We start from the raw sequence: 21,781 nt of genomic DNA, 5'->3' as shown, positions 1-21,781 counted from the left end.
GATGCCACCACACAGCTGGACAGTGTATTGCCTGTGACTGACCATTTGTATACTTAGCCATTTGCCAGGAACCATTTGCTCAGGATAAGCCCTGAGATGCTCCCCCATTTACCCTGATTACTCTCTCTTTCCTCTTATTATTCTCTTGGAACACTGTGTTCTGCTGTCTGGGCCAGACTTTTTCCTGGCACTGACAACCTGTCTCTTTCCCTTTAGCCCCAGTGTGGATTTCCAGTTCTCACCTGACCTACTTACATGCAGCCTTGACTGGCAAAAGATCCCACCTGCCTTTCTTTGTAGTAGGATCTGTTTTCCATCTCCAAACAAGAGACTCTTTTACCAAGACGTCCATCAGAAAGGGCAGACAGGATTAAGCCCCTGCTAAGGTAGCAAAGAGAAAGGAGAGATGGAAGGTATCAAAGGCCTTGCAGAGTCTAACTGGCAGAGCATACCACTAACCTGTACAGGCTGCCATTCCGGTGAGAAGCAGCTAGAAATGAACAGCTTGCCTGGCCAAGCTCCTTTCTGGTTTGCAAGATGTCTGCAGCCCATCAGCTCCTGGTGACCTGCCTGTCACAGGCACACCATGATAGCCATGACAAGTTATTTGGGGTTCCCCAGGCTTCTCAGAGTCTCTGAAGGCCATTTCCTCCCTGGAAGGCCATTTTTTCTTCAGCTCACCTATTTGAGGTAGAGCCCAAACTTTAGTCTCACCTCAAACCCTGTGATTTTCCAAGTGATGAATTCATGTAGTTTCCCTATAAGATTCTAGATCCTAGCAATAGCAAATGCTCAGGAAGCACTGGATGAATAAATGCACAGAAAAGCTAATTTAGCTCCCATGTCTCTAAAATCTTAAACACAAACTCTTCAAACAGCCTTCTGAAAAATGCTTCTCTCATTGGTCCAACACTGGCATATGAATCAGTAAACTGGACGTCTACAAAAGAACCAGTGCTGAATGTCACCTCTTACCTCTATGCTTGGAGCCAGCCACAGCATGAGGAGCAAGAAAAACTATAGTCTACAGCAAACAAGCCTTTCTCCCCTATGCTTTCTAAAAAGAAACTCCATTATGTACTTATTTGGATCCTTTCATGATGCCATGTACTCTGGCCTCTTTTACCCAGTGTGCAATGACAACTCCTTATCTCTGATGTTCACGAGGGCAGAGCTACCAAACAAATCAGGAGCTGACTCTTAGCATCTACATTTCCTTTCCTCAGTCTTCCTAAAGTTGTATCTTTCTCCATGTTTCGGAGTTTCTGCCTTGACTTTCATGAGTTAGTCCATAATATGTGTTGTGCTATTGGAGAAAATAATTTCCATCTGTTCCTCATTACTTAGAAAAAAGTGATGGTCTCTTATTTAAGAAAAGAGAAGATAATGAATCCCTCCCCCTGTCCTCTGCTCAAATAGTGAATCTCAGATCCTTTGAGGTCTCACATAATTTAGGTGTTAATTCCTTTGTAAGCACTTCTCAAGCTACTGCACTCACCACGCAGATTTGATCAAACCTCCTACTCTCTTCTTCTGTTGGTGTCTCAGAAAAGACGAAGGAACTCTTGCTGTATATTAAAACATTTTTTTTGGAATTGACTGTTTTTTGAGCCTGTTTAAGAATGCATGTTTATTTATTTGGCCTCCAAACAGGAAATAAGCATCTGTTAGGACTAAAGGAAATGCAAGTGGCCCTTTTCTCATCTCATATATGTGGGAAACATCTGCTTACAATAGTGTACAGGGCTCACATTTCAGGGTTTGTAGTCCTACATGGTTTCATCCTTAAATCATCCTGTGTTGGCAAAGAATAGTGAGGGACAGGCCAGCAAAGAGGCATATGAAGCCTATGTACAGAATGAGATCAAATGAAAAGCACAAGACCTACAATAGTCCCATCGCCAGAATTTCTAGTTTCTAATGTGTTCACCTTGGAAGCTAGTGTATTATTTCAAAGATCATATGTCAAAAGCCGTTCTTTTCTGGAACTTCTTTATAATTGGCATGTGGACCAATGGGATAAATTTTGGGGAAATAGTGGCATGTGTTAGGTGACTAATGGAGTTGGGTCATACAAAGTGGAAACTTTGTAATAGTCATGTTTATCCATGTTTAAATAAAGAAGCAGATACTGGGTTCTTAGTCCTGACCCTGCCATCTGTTTCTTTTGTGATGTGGGAAATTGTACTTATATTACTTTAAATGTTGTTATTTTTTGCCAGTCATGGGGCTTGAACTCAGGGTCTGGGCACTGTCCCTAAGCTTCTTTTGCTCAAGGTTAGTAATCTACAACTTGAGCCACTGCTCTACTTCAATCTTTTATGGTAGTTAATTGGAGCTAAGAGTCTCACCAACTTTTCTCCACAAGCTGACTTCAAACCACAATCCTCAGATCTCAGACTCCTGAGTAGCTTAGATTACAGGCATGAGCCACTGGCACCCAGCTGAGTTAATTTTTTAGTCATGAGAATAAAACCAGTGAAATTTTATGAAGATTAAATGAATAATGAGAGTGTGAGTCTTGTCCATGTCACTACTAAACCTTTTTTGTACATCATGTTATTGTGAGCAGAATTGGCACAGAATCTTAGAGTCCTGGCATGCTGATGCTTCCAGAGAGAATCTAATCAAGCATTCCTCTGTCCCAGATTATGTCCCTGAGAACCATGATCACCAAGGAAGTAGCTAGAAGGGGTATGAGTGACCGTTTTTTGAAAGAAAATGCTTAGTTGGCACTTAACACATTTAGGGCTATTTTTTTTTTTTTTTTGGCCAGTCCTGGGCCTTGGACTCAGGGCCTGAGCACTGTCCCTGGCTTCTTCCCACTCAAGGCTAGCACTCTGCCACTTGAGCCACAGCGCCGCTTCTGGCCGATTTCTGTATATGTGGTGCTGGGGAATCGAACCTAGGGCCTCATGTATATGAGGCAGGCACTCTTGCCACTAGGCTATAGCCCCAGCCCAGGACTATTTTTAAAACACATATATACACATTTTAAAGAAAAACAGAAACTTTTAGTGAAATCTCCTAACATGCTATCACATTAAATGGAGTTTCTGTTAACTGGGACACGTTTCCCTTGAGGTTGCAGATTGGGATCTCACTGTTTGGTCTGTTCATCCAGAGGAGGGATGGCAAAAGTAGCTAAGAGAATGTCATGTACTTTTTCCTAGAAAAGAAAAGGTTTTGTAGACCCACTTTATCATCTGAGTTTACAGTAACTGTTAGTAAGTGTTAGCTGTCATTGCTTCTGGGAGTACCCAGTCATTTAGGGCAGTATGCCTGAATAAAGAAGGCTAAGGCACAGACCACTTGAGAGAAACCCAAAGAAGAGAAGAACATGAAAAAGAGCAGGAATGATCTAATCTGAGAAGAAAGAAGATAGGAGAGTAACATCTAAGAAGGAAGTTTCCTCCTTACTCACCAGTAGAGGGTCACCATGCCCTCTGTAGGTTTACCTGGGGACATTAGCATACCATCAGAGAGAATACTGTTTTCTACCATCTGAAAACCCCTCAGGAAAAAATGTCCTATAATTGTCCAAATAATAAATGTCCAAATACAGTGTGATATTTTAACAACTCCTGCTGTTATGAAGTGTTTGCTTTTTTAGTTGACAAAGTTGTATGTATTTATCATATATAATATGATCCTTTGAAATATATATATATATACTCATTAAAGAACAATTAAATCTAGCTAATTACAAAGGCATCACCTCTTTTGGAAAGAACATCTAACATCTCTGCATTTTTTTCAAGAATATAATGCATTATCAGTAACTATAGCCACCATCCCCTGCATCTGATTTGAAATACTCACCCTAACTGTACTTATGCATCCATGGTCCCACCACACCCCTACCCACCTATCACAGCCTCCTGTAAACAGTCTACTCTCCACTTCTATTATGTCAACATCCATCTTCCCTTCCTTTCCTTCCTTCCCCTCCCTTCCCTTCCCTTCCCTCCTTCCTTCCTTCCTTCTTCCTTCCTCCCTCCCTCCCTCCCTCCCTCCCTCCCTCCCTCCCTCCCCTCCATCTATCCTTCCTTCCTTCCAGATTTCAAGAAAGCAGATTTCTGATCCATTCATCTATGGAGGGGCATCTGGGTTGGTTCCAGCTTCTCGCTATGACAAATTGTGCTGCGATGAACATTGTTGTGCTGGTGGCATTACTGTGATTTTGTTTGTGGGCTTTTGGATAGATACCCAACAGTGGGGCTGCTGGGTCATAGGGGAGTTCTATATTGAGCCTTCTGAGGAATCTCCATACTGCTTGCCAGAGTGGCTGAACCAGTTTACATTCCCACCAACAATGAAGTAGGGTTCCCTTTTGGCCACATCCCCTCCAACAATTGTTATTATTAGTTTTCTTGATATATGACATTCTTGCTGGGGTGAGATGGAATCTCAATGTTGTTTTGATTTGCATTTCCTTTATGGCCAGTGATGTAGAGCATTTTTTCATATGTCTATTGGCCATTCTCATTTCCTCATCAGAGAAGTTTCTTTGTAAGTCTTTAGCCCACTTGATGAGGGGGCTATTGGTTCTTTGCAGTTTTGTTTTGTTTCTTTTTTTTTTTTTTTGGCCAGTCCTGGGCCTTGGACTCAGGGCCTGAGCACTGTCCCTGGCTTCCTTTTGCTCAAGGCTAGCACTCTGCCACTTGAGCCACAGTGCCACTTCTGGCCGTTTTCTGTATATGTGGTGCTGGGGAATCGAACCCAGGGCCTCATGTATACGAGGCAAGCTGTCTTGCCACTAGGCCATATCCCCAGCCCCAGATTTCTCTTTCTTTACCTAGATTATTTCACTTATCATTCTATCCTCCACGCTCATCTCTATTGCCACAAGTAACGAGAGATTTCCTTCTTTTATATTGCTGAATTGTATTCCATGTTTATCAATTCCTTTTTAGATTGATTGCATTATCTGGCTGTTGTGAACAGTGCTGCCATGAACATGTCAGCACAGATGTCTCTTTGACATACTAATTTCATTTCCTTTAGCTTTATACCTAGCAGTTGAATGGCTGGGTCATAAAGTAGTTCCATTTTTAACTGTTTGGAAATATATATACTTACATTCCCACAGAGTTACTAAGCATTCTGATTCTTCTTGCCATATCCTTGCAAACATTTGTTTATCTTTTTGATAATAGAGATCTTACTAAAAGAAAAAAAATTCTCTATATCCCATTTGAAATGACTTGTTTTGTTATCACATTTAAAAAGAATTCAGTATGTTGAACATCCACCCACCCTTGCTCCCTTTTCTTAAAGAGTGCAAATGCTCCTGCAGCTTCTGGAAGTTGGTGTCACAATTACTGGGTGCACATTACACTTTGTAGCTGAAGTGTAAATGTTGGACAAGTCATTTTACAAGACACTATGCAAGGGAAGAGGACACTGCTGAAACTTTGTCTGAAAATGGTCAGAACACAGACTAGTTCCTGCAGTCCTCCAGATGGTGTCCAGTAGAACTGTACAGCTTGAAAAACATGGCAAGATCTGTTGTGTCCAAGAGGAATAATGCATCCTAATTGGGGGATTAAGGCACTTCTGTAAGAACTATGACTATTTGCTTATGGGCTTCTTATCATGGACTTAGCCCAATGAGAAAAACTGCTAATAGAAAAATGACTTCACACTTACCATTAAAAACAAACAGAAAGAATTTCATGTTCTGTATGAGAAAGCTAAACGTCTTGTTTCTTTCAATTTTTGTGTTGTTTTTCTATTCATGAAGATTTCAGAAAGGTGCAGCAATTATTTATTGATTGATAAGAAATGTGTGATGATCCAGTATAATTCATTATTATATCTAGCCCATTTTAAGTCCGCCTGTGTCTATCTCAGTCATTATAATTATAATCACTGTTAATGACATTTTCCCTACTCTAAGAGAAATAGGTTGGTAGGACCTGAGTCATGATTATAAAGTATACACATGTCAATTGAACTTTCTCAAATCTAGGTCGCCGGGGCAAGAACACCCTTTGAAAAACCAGGCTGAGTATCAGACTCACAGGCACTTCAGTATGAAATGATATTCTCCTAGCCCACATTTTGGACCACAAGCAATGTAAAAAATGCACCGATGTTAAGGAACAGACAATTACACTTTTGGTAATAACAAAGCTTCCTGGTGCATGGTTTTACACTTTAATACATTGTGCTCACTTTTGCCATGTTAATATTTTAAGTAATATGATTTCCTTTTTGTCTAGTTTTATATTCATCTCCCCTTTCCTTTTCCTTTTGTCACAGTTTTCTATAATGCTACCCTGGATGCAAGAAGAAATTCTTGGAGAATAAAATCTTTGCAATATAATTAAAAAAAAACAGCAATGAAAATGGATTTAATGTTCACCCTACAAAATATTATTTTATGTTTTTTCACAGACTCAATCTGTGTCCCAGGCTTTGATCCAGGCCTCAATATGATGACTGGAATCACCCCCATCAATCCAATGATACCAGGCCTGGGGCTGGTACCACCGCCACCACCAACAGAAGTGGCCGTTGTCAAAGAAATAATCCACTGCAAAAGTTGTACGCTTTTCCCTCAAAATCCAAGTAAGTAGCACTTCTGAGAAATACTTTGCTTGGTATTTAAAACATTTTTTATTTGAATTTGCATTGTATTTCAGATGCTATTTACACAAGCATATACGGAATGAGGTGTATTCTTCAGATGCTTTTGTCTCTAGGTTAGAGCAAATATACAGGTGTATCTTGTGTCTGCCAAGAGCTCACTCAGTATGGAACATTGAAGGGTTTATATCCAGCATTGAGAATCTTTTTGCATGCATTGGAGGCAAATATTTCCTAGAGAACAGGGTGTGAAATAGATAAGCATTTCCATCTATCTTCACAACTGTGGGAGAAGAAGTATGAAATATGCTTTGCTAGATGGAAATTTAAATTAATTTAGAAGTTAACAATTTTTGAGGAGAGGAAAACCTGTATCTCCAAATTTCTGGACCAAATTGCTTTTGCTTGAAGGACATATTATGGCTGATGAAGTAAATGGGCCAGAATTTTTTTTTTTAATTTAGCCTCAAATAACTAGGGTTATGGACTTAAATAGCTAGGATTTTTTTTTTAAATTTGTGTTAATCAGTATTGCCTTTTTTTCAGAAGATTGCTTTAGTAATCTACATGTAAACTAGGTAAAACGTTGTGACAGCGTACACTTTATCTTCTTATACAGCCTCCCCCAAATTTAATAGTTTGCTCATTTAAATGCGAATAATAACCAAGTATTTTTTCAGCCACAGCATCTTGCTTGCCAAGTAAGTATTGTGTGTGCTGTCTTGGGTCACGCATCTGTGTTCTACGATGCTGCATTTTTATCTGGCAAGAAGACAAAGCAGATAACAAGCCAAGGTTTTTATTCACATTGTCATTTCATCATGTTTTTGTACTTTGTGCAGCTTCTCCTCCCCTTTTCCTAGGCCTCTGTATTATGAAGGAAAAAAATGAAATTATGCTAACATGTGCAATACCTTTGTTCATAGACAAGCATAGACATGCTGTGCAGAAATGAACACAAAGAATGAAGGTTGGGAGGAGGCAGGGAAAGGAAAATAGAAGTTGACTATGACCCAGTCGAACACAAGTAACTGCAAAGCTTGACTTTTGCCAGATGAACCAGGAAAAAGAAAGTCAGGAAATCAAAGACAAAAAATCAAAACCAAACCCCGACTCTCTGTTTCATTGTGATATTAGATCTTCCACCTCCATCCACAAGAGAGCGACCTCCTGGGTGTAAGACTGTGTTTGTCGGAGGATTACCAGAGAATGCTACTGAAGAAATTATTCAAGAAGTCTTTGAGCAGTGTGGTGATATTACAGCTATCCGAAAGAGCAAGAAGAATTTTTGTCACATTCGCTTTGCAGAGGAATTCATGGTTGATAAAGCCATTTACCTTTCTGGTACTTCGCTTTGCATAAGGGGTTTTCTGGGCATTTTGTCATGTTTTGTGATGTTAATATGAGCTTATTCCCTTTTGCCTTAGTCCACAATAAGGTTCTGGTGGTTTGGGGCTAGAGAAGGAGGAATTCTGCCTTTCTTTTTCCCCTTAGCAGTGAGATGTTCTCTGTTACCCTTAAAAGTGTAACTCATATACCTTGCTGCAGGAAAGATTTCCTACTATCCAGTCTTTAGAACTTCTGTTGAGTTTTTAATTAATGCTCTCAAGTGTGTGTTAGATAAAAGCTAATATTTTGAGTATGGAGGACCATTATTATAATTGGATGGAATTGTCTTTCAGTCTTTTAAAAGTGAATTCCCTTTCTCCACCTTGGGGTACCAAAGAAAGATGAGTTCTTTGCAGAAAAGTACTTCGTGGGCCTGTGGTAGGCCCAGTACCATCACCCAGTGAAATCTGCCCCACTATCCTTGTTCTTTGGTGTGACATTTTATACAAGGTCTTTACAGATTTGAAATTAAGTGTAGGGCTGCCTTCCACTCATGGGTGTTGAAGTAAGTCTATGGAGTCTGTCAACAAGTCCTTTTCTAAATTTAAGAATAGTGTTGGTGTGTGTGTGGTTTTTAGAAAGGCAGACTTTTGGATGAATTTATTGCTCTTCCTTCCAAGCAACAGTTTTAGTCTCCTACTTCCTGTATACCCTTCCCTATTCCGGAGGCAAAGCTAATGGGTGAAGGTGGGAAAACAATAAGAAAAAAAACCAATGCATGAATATGACTGCCAGGGAGCTGGGGATATGGCCTAGTGGCAAGAGCACTTGCCTCGTATACATGAAGCCCTCGGTTCGATTCCCCAGCACCACATATACAGAAAATGGCCAGAAGTGGCGCTGCGGCTCAAGTGGCAGAGTGGTAGCCTTGAGCAAAAAGAAGCTAGGGACAGTGCTCAGGCCCTGAGTCCAAGGCCCAGGACTGGCAAAAAAAAAAATAAATAAATAAAAATAAAAAAATAAAAAAAAAGAATATGACTGCCAGGTTTTACTTAAATTCTGCAGTCTGCTTCTATTGCCCGGATGTTCTGTGCACACCCCAGAAGCCTTGAGGTTGTTGCAATACCTCGGAGACTTTCTTGAGTTACACAGCACTATGGAAAACTTAAAAACCTTTATTCCAGTAAGCTTACAATGTGAAAAAAAAATAGAGTCTGGAAGTATTCCCTAGTAGAAATGGGAAACAGACCTGAAGACATCTTGCAATGTAGTTGTCAGACTGTGAGGATCTGGAGAGAGCAATACTGTAGTTCGTAAGCCTGCCTGCATTATTTGCCTCCCAGCCTCTAGGTCCTCATCTGCGGAATAATTACACTCACCAATCAGGACTGTTAGGAGGGGTAGACCCAATAATCAACCATTCTACATTGTGTTCTTTCTTCACACTATCTGATCATGATGAAGAAGAATTGATTCTTGTTTCTCTGTGAACCCTGCCCTAAGGACCCGAGTTCTAGTTACTATATTAAACTAAAACTTGTCAGTACAACTTTTGCTTATTCCACCTTATTCAATGAGAGGTTTAGAACAGATCAAAGCTCCTTTCCATATGAACACAATTCAGTGTTTAGGCCCAATCAAAAAGACATTCACAAAGATGAGCAGCCCCAAGTTTGGATGCGCAAAAGGGAGTTCCTTTACTCTAGCTTCTATGCTCCTTATCTTTCGCAGATATAGGAAGGCCCAGCATAGGCCTCGCCTGCAAGCTTCCCTGTCTGAGCACAGGGAAGTCTGCAGCTCTCCCACCTCTGCCCTGCATGTCAGAGCTGAGAGGATCTGAAAGGCTGACTAATTGAAGGGGCAGGAAGGAGGCAGTCTGCCCTTCCTACATCAGACTTTTGCAAGCCCAAGCCCAAGCCCAGCTGGAAGGCCTAATTTTAGTACTGTGTTCACATCTGACGGCCAAGCTAATTTTAGTCTGAGCCTCATCAGGGTCTCTTTTAAGGCTGTAATGATGCTGTTTTGGTGAAAGAGAAGGTGCATCTGGTACAGAAATGTCAGGAAAGTGATTCTCTGGACGTGAGCAGGGGAATGTTGCTCAGCCAGTTTGGACAGCTGGCCTGTCCTAGACAGTCCTGCTGCCCAGCTGTTCTGTGCATCACTGTGGCCCGCTGACTTGTTCACTTTCCATCGGCCACAACCAAGGCACACTGTGCTCTAGCATTAGTTCTGCTCATTAGTGAGTGGCTGTTTGCATGGCTGATCAGTGTGGTTATGTCTTTTGCTTTTAAAATGCACAGTGGGAACCTGGGAGGGAGAAGGGTTCAGTGGCTTGAAGCATCAGCTGTGAGATCTGTATCTTATTTGTAAGTTTTCAAAGGTGTGAAGTGCCCTACCAGGGGAAAAGTTGGCCGTTAGAGGGGTTTGCAGCTGTGATTTAACCTAGAATGCTACAGATAGTCCATCCAAACTACCATGAGCTCCCGAACATCAGCACAGCACAACTCAGCATTTTACAGTTGTATATTTCATTTGCAAAGCCCCGACATGGCAAAAGTGCTTATTTTGCTCTCTTTTCTGGCTGCCCCTAGCAGCTGAGTTCCTGCTGGGATCTGAATTTATATTCTGAAAATCTGAGTACCCCAAAGTGAAGAGCAACCTCAAAGTCAAGTCTTCTTCATTTGAAGTTGACTGACTGGTTTCAGGCCGTAGATCAAGTTTCTGCTCATAATCTCTATTTAGTGTGGTTGCTCAAAGCAAATCCCCCAGAGTTCTTGATCGTGTGTGTGTGTGTGTGTGTGTGTGTGTGTGTGTTGCTCTAAGCTCTTCCAGAGGACTCCTGTGACCTTCAAAGTTTGGGTGGACAATTTGTGTGGCCTTGTGTGCCAGATGTGGTGCACAGGCTGAGAGTGAGGCAAGAGCCAGGGCTCTTGGTAGAAGGTAAAATATTCACCTGGGTACCCCAGAGGATATGTGGAAATGAAACAACATTGCAAAATTGCACTTGTAATTGTGGCTTTTGCAGCTGCAGAGAGAAAACTCAATAGCAGCCTTTCCTAGAAGAATGAAGCAGTACCCTGCGAGTGAGGTGTTCTAGCATTAACGTTGTAGATCCCCTTAAATATCACAGATGCTCTTTTATGTACTCATACCCCACCTCTTTCTAGAAAGAATTTAAGAGTGCTTATGCAATAGAGTTACAGTAAATTCCAAATACAAAACAAAGCCATAAAAAAGTAGAGAAACAATACATATATATGTATATACACATATACATATATGTATTGTTTCTCTACTTTTACTACTCTCTACTTTCTACAATATACATATATATGTATATGTGTATATACATATATATGTATTGATTCTCTACTTTTTTATATGTATATATATATATATATATTACATGCCAAATTTGTTTCTGAGATTCCTGAAAACCAGAGGGGGAAAAATATGGGGGCCCAATTAGTATCTTTTTTCTTGAGGTTATCTTGTGGATGACAGTAATTGGTACATGGTAAGAAATTCTCTGAGACACTTCTGGAATGATCTTTGTCCCCAAATCTGTAACAGGCCTAATTTAGCAGTATTCCATGATGGATGGGAAGAAGCCATTGGGCTTTCTACCTCTTAGGGGAAAGATGTCCTATCCTGAGCACAGAGCAATAAGTGAGTGCTTGCTTAGCATTCGGTGAAGCTTGAACCAAACGTTGTGTCCATTGTGAGCAGACTTTCTCCACTGTTTCAGGTTATCGAATGCGGTTAGGGTCAAGCACGGACAAAAAGGATTCTGGCCGCCTTCACGTCGACTTTGCCCAGGCCAGGGATGACTTCTATGAGTGGGAATGCAAACAGAGGATGCGAGCCCGCGAGGAAAGGCACCGACGCAAGCTGGAGGAGGACCGGCTCCGGCCACCCTCCCCGCCGGCCATCATGCACTACTCGGAGCACGAAGCTGCCCTTCTGGCCGAGAAGTTGAAAGGTATGGAAGCTCACGCCTAGCATTTCTTCCTCTGCCTTAGCCACTGTCCTCTGAAAGATAAACGTGGCCATCTCCAAACACCACAGCTCTGGAAATCTCTCTTGTGCATTCAACTACTGACTTCCCCAGAAAGCGCAGGGCTTCAGCAGGGCCCTGGCCTTTCTAGTACCTTCTGCTGCATGCCTCAGGAATGTGTACTGTCACTCCACAAAGCTCAGTGAATGAGGTGACAGAGGTCCATGCTGGCAGCAGCAGTGCTACACCCAGTCGCCTGTCCTCTGCTCTGGTTAGCTCTCTGAGCCAAGGAAGTATGGGAGTGGTGTGACACTTCCTAGTGTCCCCTGTGGAGTTTGCAGTCCTTACTGGGCTCTTAAGGCCTTCCTGAGGCACACTGGGCCCTATGCTAAGACCCACGGAGGATGGAGGAGAAGCCTAAAATCAGATCCCTCCCACCAGAGATAAAAGTATTAAAGCTGAAGAAGTGATTCAAGTAGTAGAGCACTGGCCTTGAGCAGAAAAAGTGAAGCAAGAACATGAGGTCCTAAGTTCACACCCCAGTACTGGCACAATCACAAGTACTGGAACATACACGCACACATGCACACATGCACAAATAGGGAGATAGAGGTGAAAAGACACTTCAAACACCTACAGGTGTAGCAACATAAGTGTGCATGCTTCCTTGCCAGAAAGGTTTGCAAAGGCCTCCTCTGACTTTGATGCTTCTGGACATAACTGCACATGGAGACCTTAGCACATATGCAGAAGAACTTCAGTAATGATGGGGGAAAAGGCAGATTTTGAAGTCAAGATGATGATGATGATGATGATGATGATGTGTGTATTGAGTTCTCTTATTGACCAAAGTGTGTGAGTTGATCAACATATAGACATTTTATAGGCAAATGACGGTCAGACCTTCCTCAGGTAATTGGGTGCTATTGGGCTAACAGAGGCCCAAATGGTCCCAGGCATCTACAGGTATACAATTAACTGGAAGCAAACAGGTATGTGTCCATGTGTTGAAAACTCAAGGCCAAGTTTTTATAGAGCAGGCAGAATTTGAACATGGCATGCTAACTAAGACTGCTTTCCCTACATAAAAGGAGGCATCAAGGTATTCTAACTTGAAGAAGGAGCCCTGAGAAACAAGGCACGTAGGAAGTAGAGAGGATTTGCCATGCACACCCTGTTGATAGAACAAGGTGAAGCTGGAAAAGTATCTGGACCAGATGGTGGGTCCTAGAAAGTTGTGTTGGCTTTGGGTTTTAGTCCATAAACAACGGGGAGGCTATTACAGATTTCTGATGGGGGAGGGGGCGCATTATGATTGGTCCTGAGAGGGTTTTACACATCTGGCTGGTGTATTTCTGTATATTTCTAATCTAAGTGGATTTAGATATTTTCACTAAAGAAAATGTGTGAAAAGCCACCTAACACTTACTTTGGAAAGATAGGAAAATGACATTCTATGCTTTAAGAAAAGAAAAACGAAAGTCCTGTGCTTCCTGATTTAAGCCCCTTGGTGGCCTTGAACTGCCCCTTTACAACAACAGTGTTTCTGTAGTTTGCTGACACTTTTCGGTGCATGATCTGCAGTTTTGAGAAGGTTTGTTAAATAGGTGTAGGTACATAGGCAATGGCTGTCTCTACAACCAAAAGCATAGACAATATAAACACAGCCATCCTGTCACCTCTCTATTCAATCTAGAAACCATACAGACTGTCCAGACTGAGAAAGAACAACATTCTCAACTAGGTCTGCTCATTGGACAAATACTTTTTTTGTTTTAACATTTGGTGTACAGTGTGGTATCACCTTATTTTATGTGAACTAAACTGTATCCTGTCAGATCCACACCTCGAAGTGACAAAACCTAGCACCCTGGCTCTGTCACCTCATGGAAGAAATTCATGAAGATTTGGCATCTACATTATGCTATTTTTCAGAAAGCAGAGCCAGAATGTCTATGCATCTATGGGGTACACAGAACTCGCCTCTTCTTTTGGACGGTAACAGATTGGGATGTCAATTTGGAAGAGTAATTTTCAAGCCCTGCCATTTCAAAATGTATATTTATATAGATGAGTATAATTTGCAAAACTCTGAAGCTGTACCGTTGCCAAGTACTGCTTGATCCCTTGAGGTGCGAGCAGATTGGAAATTTTAATAGATGACTGTTACAGTAGAATGAACTAGCTGAGGATCTATCTTAGGCAAGAGTCAGGTAATATCAAGCTTGACAATTTCAACCCAAGCACAGAGTGTGGAATATAAACAGCATTTAATTGCTGAGGAAATGGGCTTTCTCTAAGAGAAAATCCACCCCATGATCCTTATAACGCTGCAAAGCCAGCCAGGAGAAGCCAGGGAAACTGTTTCCCTGATGATTATTTCATTGATGCAAGGCTATAAAGTGCAGTCAAGCCATAATTTACAGAAACCCATGTCAGAAAGGAAGATAAAATACAGTATGAAAATACCTAATTCAGTTTGATATTTTTTGTTTCTCCTCTGAGAAATCTTCCTGTCTTAGGCTTATTATAAACAGTTCCTCCTATTTTTATGTTGTACTTATATTTATTCTTACAATTTTTTCTATTAGATCAGCTTTATTCAGCTAGACTAGCCTAGTCGTTATTATGACCCATAATCCTCTCTGTGGCCTCTCTAGTGCTAAAACTGCATACAGTAGGTGTTCAGTAAACCATTTCCATTCTCTCTTCTTCAGCTCTTTGGGCATGTTGTGTTTCTGATCTATAATGCTACTGGGCATGAGTGGAAATGAGGGTAGTGATGTGCTCACCCATCATTCCAGTCCCTGGAGAAGTATTTGCTTAGCCGTTCCCGTGTGCCTGGCATTGTGCCCAGTACTAGAAGAGAACACAGTATACCAGTCCCTGCCTCACAGGCCTTAGGTTTCTTGAGTATGGCAATAACAAATCAGCCTACACTTGCCACTTATAGTAGTAGGTTTGAAATGAGTTTATGTACATATGTACATAGAGACACACACACTATGCATTTCATGTATATGTATGTATGTGTGTATCTGTGTGCTTGAATTCGCAGTCTAGAAACTGTCCTTTAGCTTTTTCACCCAATGCTGATATTCTCCCACTTGAGTCATAGCTCCACTTCGGGATTTGGGTGGTTAATTAGAGATAAGAATCTCATGGACTTATGGCTGTACTGGCTTTGAACCATGATGCTCAGATCTCAGCTTTCTGAGTAGCTAGGCTTATAGGTATGAGCTACCTGTGCCCATCTGTGGGCATTGTTGAAAGAGGCAGTTGCAGGATGCTCTCCTTGTAGAGGTACCAACTCAGTGGATCACTATTAGGGTAAGAGAAGGGGGAAATCACTGGGGACCAGGTCACCACATTCCATTCACTCACTGCTAGGCCTTTCAAAGCCAGGGGAAACACTGAATTGTAATTTTGTAGTGTCTGAGGCACCATGTCTCCCAGCGTCTGTTTCATTAATACAAATTCTAAGAAAGAGAATGAGTAGGCACCCTGCTGATTAACTAGACATTGTTCTGAGACAATTCAACTTAATGAAGACTGACTGGGAAGTGACTGTGCATAGACCCAAAGTTTATGGGATGGCTTCGAGAAAGTGAGAAGGAGCTCGATAGCACCATAATTACACTTTATTGGAAACAGTGGCACCAGGCAGATGAGATAATGAATTCCAGTGTGTCTAATGCAGACCATCTAGCCCTGAAGGAGCCCGGGCTTTGGTCTGTGCAATGAAAAGATTGATTAGACCACGAGGAAGCATTCTGTCCTCATTCACAGGGGATTTCTCTGGGCAGGAGCACTTAAAAGTTTTTGTGTACTTTCCTCCCTTTTGGAAAGCTGCCCATAATCTCATTATGTGATGAAGAGTTTCTCTCTGTGTTAGATGGAAGTTTTGACAAAGGTCTGCAACAATGCCATTGGGATCTTGTCATGTGTCACCATGAGCCTGGTCCTCACGAGGACTAGACTTATTTCCTTAGTGTGGCTAGAGTCAGCCTGTGAGAGGGAGGTAAAGGTGGAAGTGGTAACAGCATTTTGCAGAGGTGGTTGTCAATATTTATGGTTCCATGAAAGTAAAAGATCAATAATGCTATGAGCCAAGTAGACATTCCATTAGCTAAAAGCCAGGGCTTCGTCTTCAGACAAGGGAAATATGATGCCCAGAAGTCTATCTGAGAATTACTTTCTTGGTGTTACTGACCTTCATAACCAAGATAGGCCATTTCATTTAGAAACATTTTGCTTGATCCTGAAGCACGAATCATTAGTACATTCTCAGATTGCCTTCTTGATTTTCTCATTTTTACAGATACTCAGTAGTTGGCAAGATTGTGGGGAGCATTAGATATCTCTGTAGCCTTGTGTGGTGTCTATGATTTGGTTAATTGATACATGGTTAATTGAGTGGCCAGAAAATGGAGACTTGTTTGGGGCTCATCTTCCTTTGAGCCAGTTTTAGCATCTCACTGCTTCCTTGTTAGTGAACAAGTTAAATAAAATCACTGGCACATGATATATATATATATATATATATATATATACACACACACACACACATATACACACACATATACATGTATACATGTATATGTGTGTGTATATATATGTGTGTGTATGTGTGTGTATATATATATTTATATATATATTAGTAAGAGTCATGATTTATTTGCCACAGATTTGGAGGAAGGGCATACTCCTCAGTGCAGGCCCGCACTTCAGACACATGTAAAACTTCTGGATTGGGCAGAGTGTGGTGGGTACTGGGTAAATCTTAATCCAACTGGTCCATAGTTGATGATGGGGAAGGAATCTAATTGATAACTCATTAGATTTTTCCCTCCTCTATTGTGGGCTCAGAGAAATCCGACTTTGAATTTCAGAATAGCAGGGTCAAAGCCAGGGCATGAACATAAAATCTGAAATTTCGGTGGGATATAGCACCTTTACTCACAGCTGGATCCATAAAAGAACAGGAAGGGTCCATGTTTGAATGGAAACATTTGACAACATTTTTCTTTCCAAAGAAATAGACACATACACAATGAATGGTATGTCTATATATTCATTGATCTCTGCCTTTGATAATAGATGGATATTCCTCACAGAATTTGCCTTATAGCTCAGCACCAGTAGCCAGTGCCTATAATCCTAGCTTCTTTTTTTTTTTTTTTTTGCCAGTTCTGGGCCTTGGACTCAGAGCCTGAGCACTGTCCTTGGCTTCTTTTTGCTCAAGGCTAGTACTCTGCCACTTGAGCCACAGTGCCACTTCTGACCGTTTTCTATATATGTGGTGCTGGGGAATCGAACCCTGGGCTTCATGTATACAAGGCAAGCACTCTTGCCATTAGGCCATATTCCCAGCCCCTATAATCCTAGTTTCTAAGGAGGCTAAGAGATGAGAATTGTTTGGAGTCAGTCTGGGCAGACAAATATAAGAGACTCTTGCCTCCAAATGACTAGCAAAAGGCCAGAAGTAGAGGTGTAGCTCAAATGGTAAAATGCCATCCTTGAATGAAAAAGCTGAGCAAGGCACTGCATTCACACTCCAGTACTGGGAAAATTAAATAAAATAAAAAGAATCACCTTACAAAGATTTATATTTTCTACTAAATAAATATTCATTTACATTATTTCAGAGAGAATTTTCCTAGAGTTGTAAAGTACCCTAGTCAAAGGCAAATAAAGGTTCATATTCCCTTCCCCAGTAGAATCAGATCATTGAGGCGGGGGTGGAGGTGGAGGGGCTCCTGGTGCTGACCCAGTATATTCGCAATAAGGTCTATGCCCATGTCCAGGACCTTGGATACTTTTTTTTTCTTTCCTGACAGTGACATTCTATCATTGAAAGTGGGAATTTAGGTCTTATGAACCACATTAAATCCTTACCAAATCATTTAAGTTTTAGATACTCTCTTCAGGTTCAAGCTTTCATTGTCTCCTAACTTAGATTAGCTCCTACTTTACCTGAATTTCACTAAGTCAGTTCTTCTGTGCTCCCAAATTCCAATGTGCAGGAAAAAAAATAGGGAAAAATGCAGATTCACAGTCTAGAGAGCTAAGAAAGGTCGGGTCTGCATTTCTAACAAGCTTCCCAGGGTTGTGGTCTTCAAACACCAAAGATTATCCTATGTGCAACATTTCATTGCCTACTACATGTTGTATGATGAATAAACATGGAAAAGAGAGAAAATGGGACAAAATCTGCACTAGAAATGAAGCAGGGTGAGGATTCAGGCGAAACACTGAGGGACAATAGATAATCATCAAACCACTACTCATTCCCCATGAAGTTAATAACCAAGTAATGGTAATATTCCTAGAACTAAGCATGTTTTCAAAAAAAATTGTGAATAATTGGATAATCTGATAAGTGCCTTGTTGCCAAAGGCTCTTATTACTCTGGGGGTATATGGCATCACAGAGACAATGAGCTCAGGCCTGAAGGATAAAGGGAATGGCCTGCTTGACTCCCACAGGAACATGGGTCTACTCTGGGAGAACATTCTTTTAACAGGAAACTAATATTGCTATTATTAACTGTAATGCTTTTTGACTTTTAATCACTGGTTTGCTCGTGATAATCACTACAATCCATGAGAAGTAAAGCATACTCGATGTACCTATGTACAAATGGCACCAGGAAACTTGAGGAAGGAGTAATGATGGATGATCAAGATGCATAGCACTCATGAGCTGACGTGTTGAATTGAAACCCCTTTGTACAACTACTTAAAGACAGTTTAAAAATTACATAAATAAGAAAGCAAAGTAAGAAATACAAAGGGAAATGTTAGAAGTCACTAGAAGATTAAACTATGTCTGGGAAGTTTTTCTCTTCTCAAACCTTAAAACTGGAGACAGAGGTCAACCAACAGTCACCTCACAGAAACTATATTAGAACAGTATGAGATGATGGAAACAGAGCAATGAAGCCCCTAGTTTAAACCAAGATGGCAGGAAAAGTTCTTTCATAAAATGTCACTTATGTTGAATCATGAGAAAGAAAGTCAGCTATTCCAGGGCTATGAGGGCCCATAGAAAAAATGCACAACCTGTGCAAACCCAGGGGCTACGCCATGGTATTTAACCAAGAGGATGATGACAAAGGAATGGGGTGAACTGAGGAAAGGAAAACCAGCAAGCAAATATTTCTAGTAACTCAGGTTATATGGTAACGTTTCCTAATTGCTTAGAAAAAATTTGGCATATTTTGTGTGCCAGACATGGGACTTAAACTGAAGGCCTGGGTACTGTCCCTGAGCTTTTTTGTTCAAGACTAGTGCTCTACCACTTGAGCCACAGCTCCTCTTCCAGCTTTTTGGTTGTTAATTGGAGATAAGAGTCTCATAGATTTTTCCTGCTAGGCTGGCTTGGAGCCATGATCCTCAGATCTCAGCTTCCTGAGTAGCTACAATTTTAGTTAAAAACCACTGGGTGCCTGGCTAACTATTGAGCCATTTATAATGAACAAATGGTCCATATTCCCTTTGTGATGCAACACTTTCCTCCATGCTGCCTGTGGAAAAAGTGCATCTGCACACTAGTTTCTAACTGTACCCATGTTCCGAGTTATGCTTAAGCATGTTCACAGAGAGTATTTGGAATTTTTATAAGTGCGTCTTTGATGTGATTTTTATGAGCAGTGTTAATTTCCTTCCACATGAATAGCTTTACTAATGCCACAATCTAAATCCTATTTAAATTAGTTTATATTGTCTTCTGCGTTCTCAGTGATCTTTCAACTGAATACAAAATTGAATTTACAGTTGGGTATTGAAAATGACCGCTCCCAGTATGCTTCTTAGTCATCCAGAGGGAGTTACTGGCTTGGTCTTAATTAATATAAATTAAAGTCACTTTTTACATGGTAACAAATATTGACGGGATTTACGAAGCATAGCTTGACTAATGTGTTTTGAATTTAATTTGAATGTCAGTACATCAATCATACATCAGGCCTGCCAGTTTCAAAGAGTATAGAAATGAAGTTGGGAATTTTCAAAACTCTCTGCTTCTCTTAAGCAAATAGAAGTTTGCCTACTAGTACTAGATAATATGGTACAAAAATCTCTTGGCTCCTTATTTTTTTCTTAAATAGTATATTTTCAAGTACTAATTCCTAAGGATGTTGTTTCCTCTTTCTGAAAACTGAATGAACTCCAACCTGCTGCTTATAACTTATGCTTAACTTCAGTTCTAGGCCTAGAAGAGGACAGTAAAATATGGTTTTCAGGCCATGTGTGCAAAGATGCATCTTTTAAATTTTCAGTGTGCTCCTCCTGATAGTAACTTAGTGTATTTATGAACCTAGTGACCACAAGCAACAGAAAGGAAAATGACCCACAAGCCCGGGAATGAAAGATGTTTTCTCTTCTTGCAAGCTCCCTAACTCTCAAGGGTTTTTTTCCACACCCCACCCCATTGGTGTTGTGTCTAATGGGAAGTCGGTGTTCCTTGAGGTTGTTATTTCTTAGGAGAAAAGAAAAGATTTTGTCTAAGCATTCAGTTTATTTCTGCTGTCTGTTCTGAGGTCCATTCTCCTAACGTATGTTGACAGGGAGAGAGGTGGAGTGCGAGGAGGGAGGCTAAATTTATTCCCACAGTAACGGTCGCACTGGGCCTCTCAGAAACATAATGCTAAATTATGGGCCTCTCCATGGGCTGAGGGTAATGTTAACTTGTATGATGGATTTTTATCTTATACAAGCCGCTTCGGTCCATGAAATGAGATAAGAAACCACTGCGGCTGGAGTTCACTGAGGGTTGAACTATGACGGAAAATTCCAGAGTTAACACAATTGTATGAGTCAGCTCTGATCCTAAGACATGTTCTCTTGGTGCCTGTGGGTTGAGATTTTCAAGGCAACTGGACTTTTACTTGCCTGGTTCAGTGGGCACTCCCAGACCCCTCCCCTCCTCAGGCTCCAGGGTGAGGGCAGGGGGGACAGTTTGCCCAAGCCAAGTTCTGATCCTCAAGTCCAGAAGGCAAGTGGTTCAACAGAGGAAGGATAAGTAATTGTGGCTGGTCAGCTTGCCATCCACAATGGCTGCTTTGTGCCTGGAGAGGATAGAATGCATTCCATGTGGCCTGGGTCAGGATGAGGCCCTTTCTCATGCAGTGTGTTAGCACAAGCCACATCAAGGAAACTGAGCCTGGTCTGGGAGGATGACTTTGGGGGAGAAGATCTGAAGTAGAGCATCCTATACAATTTACAAAGCACAGGCAAATGGAATGTTAGTGACCATCTAATAGTTGATGTTGTGTAATAAATGAAGCCAAAATTAAATTCTTTCATTAAACATGAATTGCATTCTGTCCATCCATCTGGAGTATGTATATATGTTTATAGACCAATGCAGGAGGATATCTGGTGGTCCTTTGTGGGCCTGACAGGACCTAGAATGTGGGAGGCACTCAGTATTTGTTAAATGAGTAAGAATCTGAATCTTGCAATGTACTTTTGCTGCTGAGTATTAGAATTACAAGTCTACTTAGTTTACTTGTAAAAAGAAAATAAGATTTTTTTCTAAATCATATTGTCCAGGGGTTGAAAAATACAAATGAAAGGCTTCTCCCCTCAAGTTTGCCTGGAAAATATGCACAGAGCCTTCAGCAGTAGCTGGATCGATTAATGTTGTAATAACTGACAGATAGCTTCCAGTTCTAATTAACTTAACCACCTTCACACCTGTTTTCTCCACCTTCAGGCCATACAACATAGGTCTGTGCCACAACTGTTCTCAGACAGGCAAGTCTATTCGTTGGCTTTGAAGTAAACTTTATCTCTGACTGACAGGTGGAAGGAACCTCATTCTCTTCTTTCTGCCTCTCCCCATACAACCCAAACC

At 41.1% G+C, this 21,781-nt stretch overlaps 1 protein-coding gene across 4 annotated transcripts in view; it reads left to right on the top strand.

Annotated features, from left to right (window-relative positions):
• The window catches only part of Enox1 (ecto-NOX disulfide-thiol exchanger 1), a 520,874-nt gene that overhangs the window by 368,132 nt on the left and 130,961 nt on the right, over positions 1 to 21,781 (top strand). For all 4 annotated transcript variants that reach the window (XM_048341315.1, XM_048341316.1, XM_048341314.1 and 1 more), the window contains 3 exons: positions 6,403 to 6,576; positions 7,732 to 7,938; positions 11,672 to 11,905. In XM_048341315.1, the coding sequence (XP_048197272.1) occupies positions 6,403 to 6,576; positions 7,732 to 7,938; positions 11,672 to 11,905 (615 nt within the window). The remainder of the gene's footprint in view (positions 1 to 6,402; positions 6,577 to 7,731; positions 7,939 to 11,671; positions 11,906 to 21,781) is intronic.

The sequence above is a fragment of the Perognathus longimembris genome, chromosome 3 (assembly GCF_023159225.1).
Source record: "Perognathus longimembris pacificus isolate PPM17 chromosome 3, ASM2315922v1, whole genome shotgun sequence".
Lineage (NCBI taxonomy): Eukaryota > Metazoa > Chordata > Mammalia > Rodentia > Heteromyidae > Perognathus > Perognathus longimembris.
This window is presented reverse-complemented; position numbering and strand designations above follow the sequence as displayed.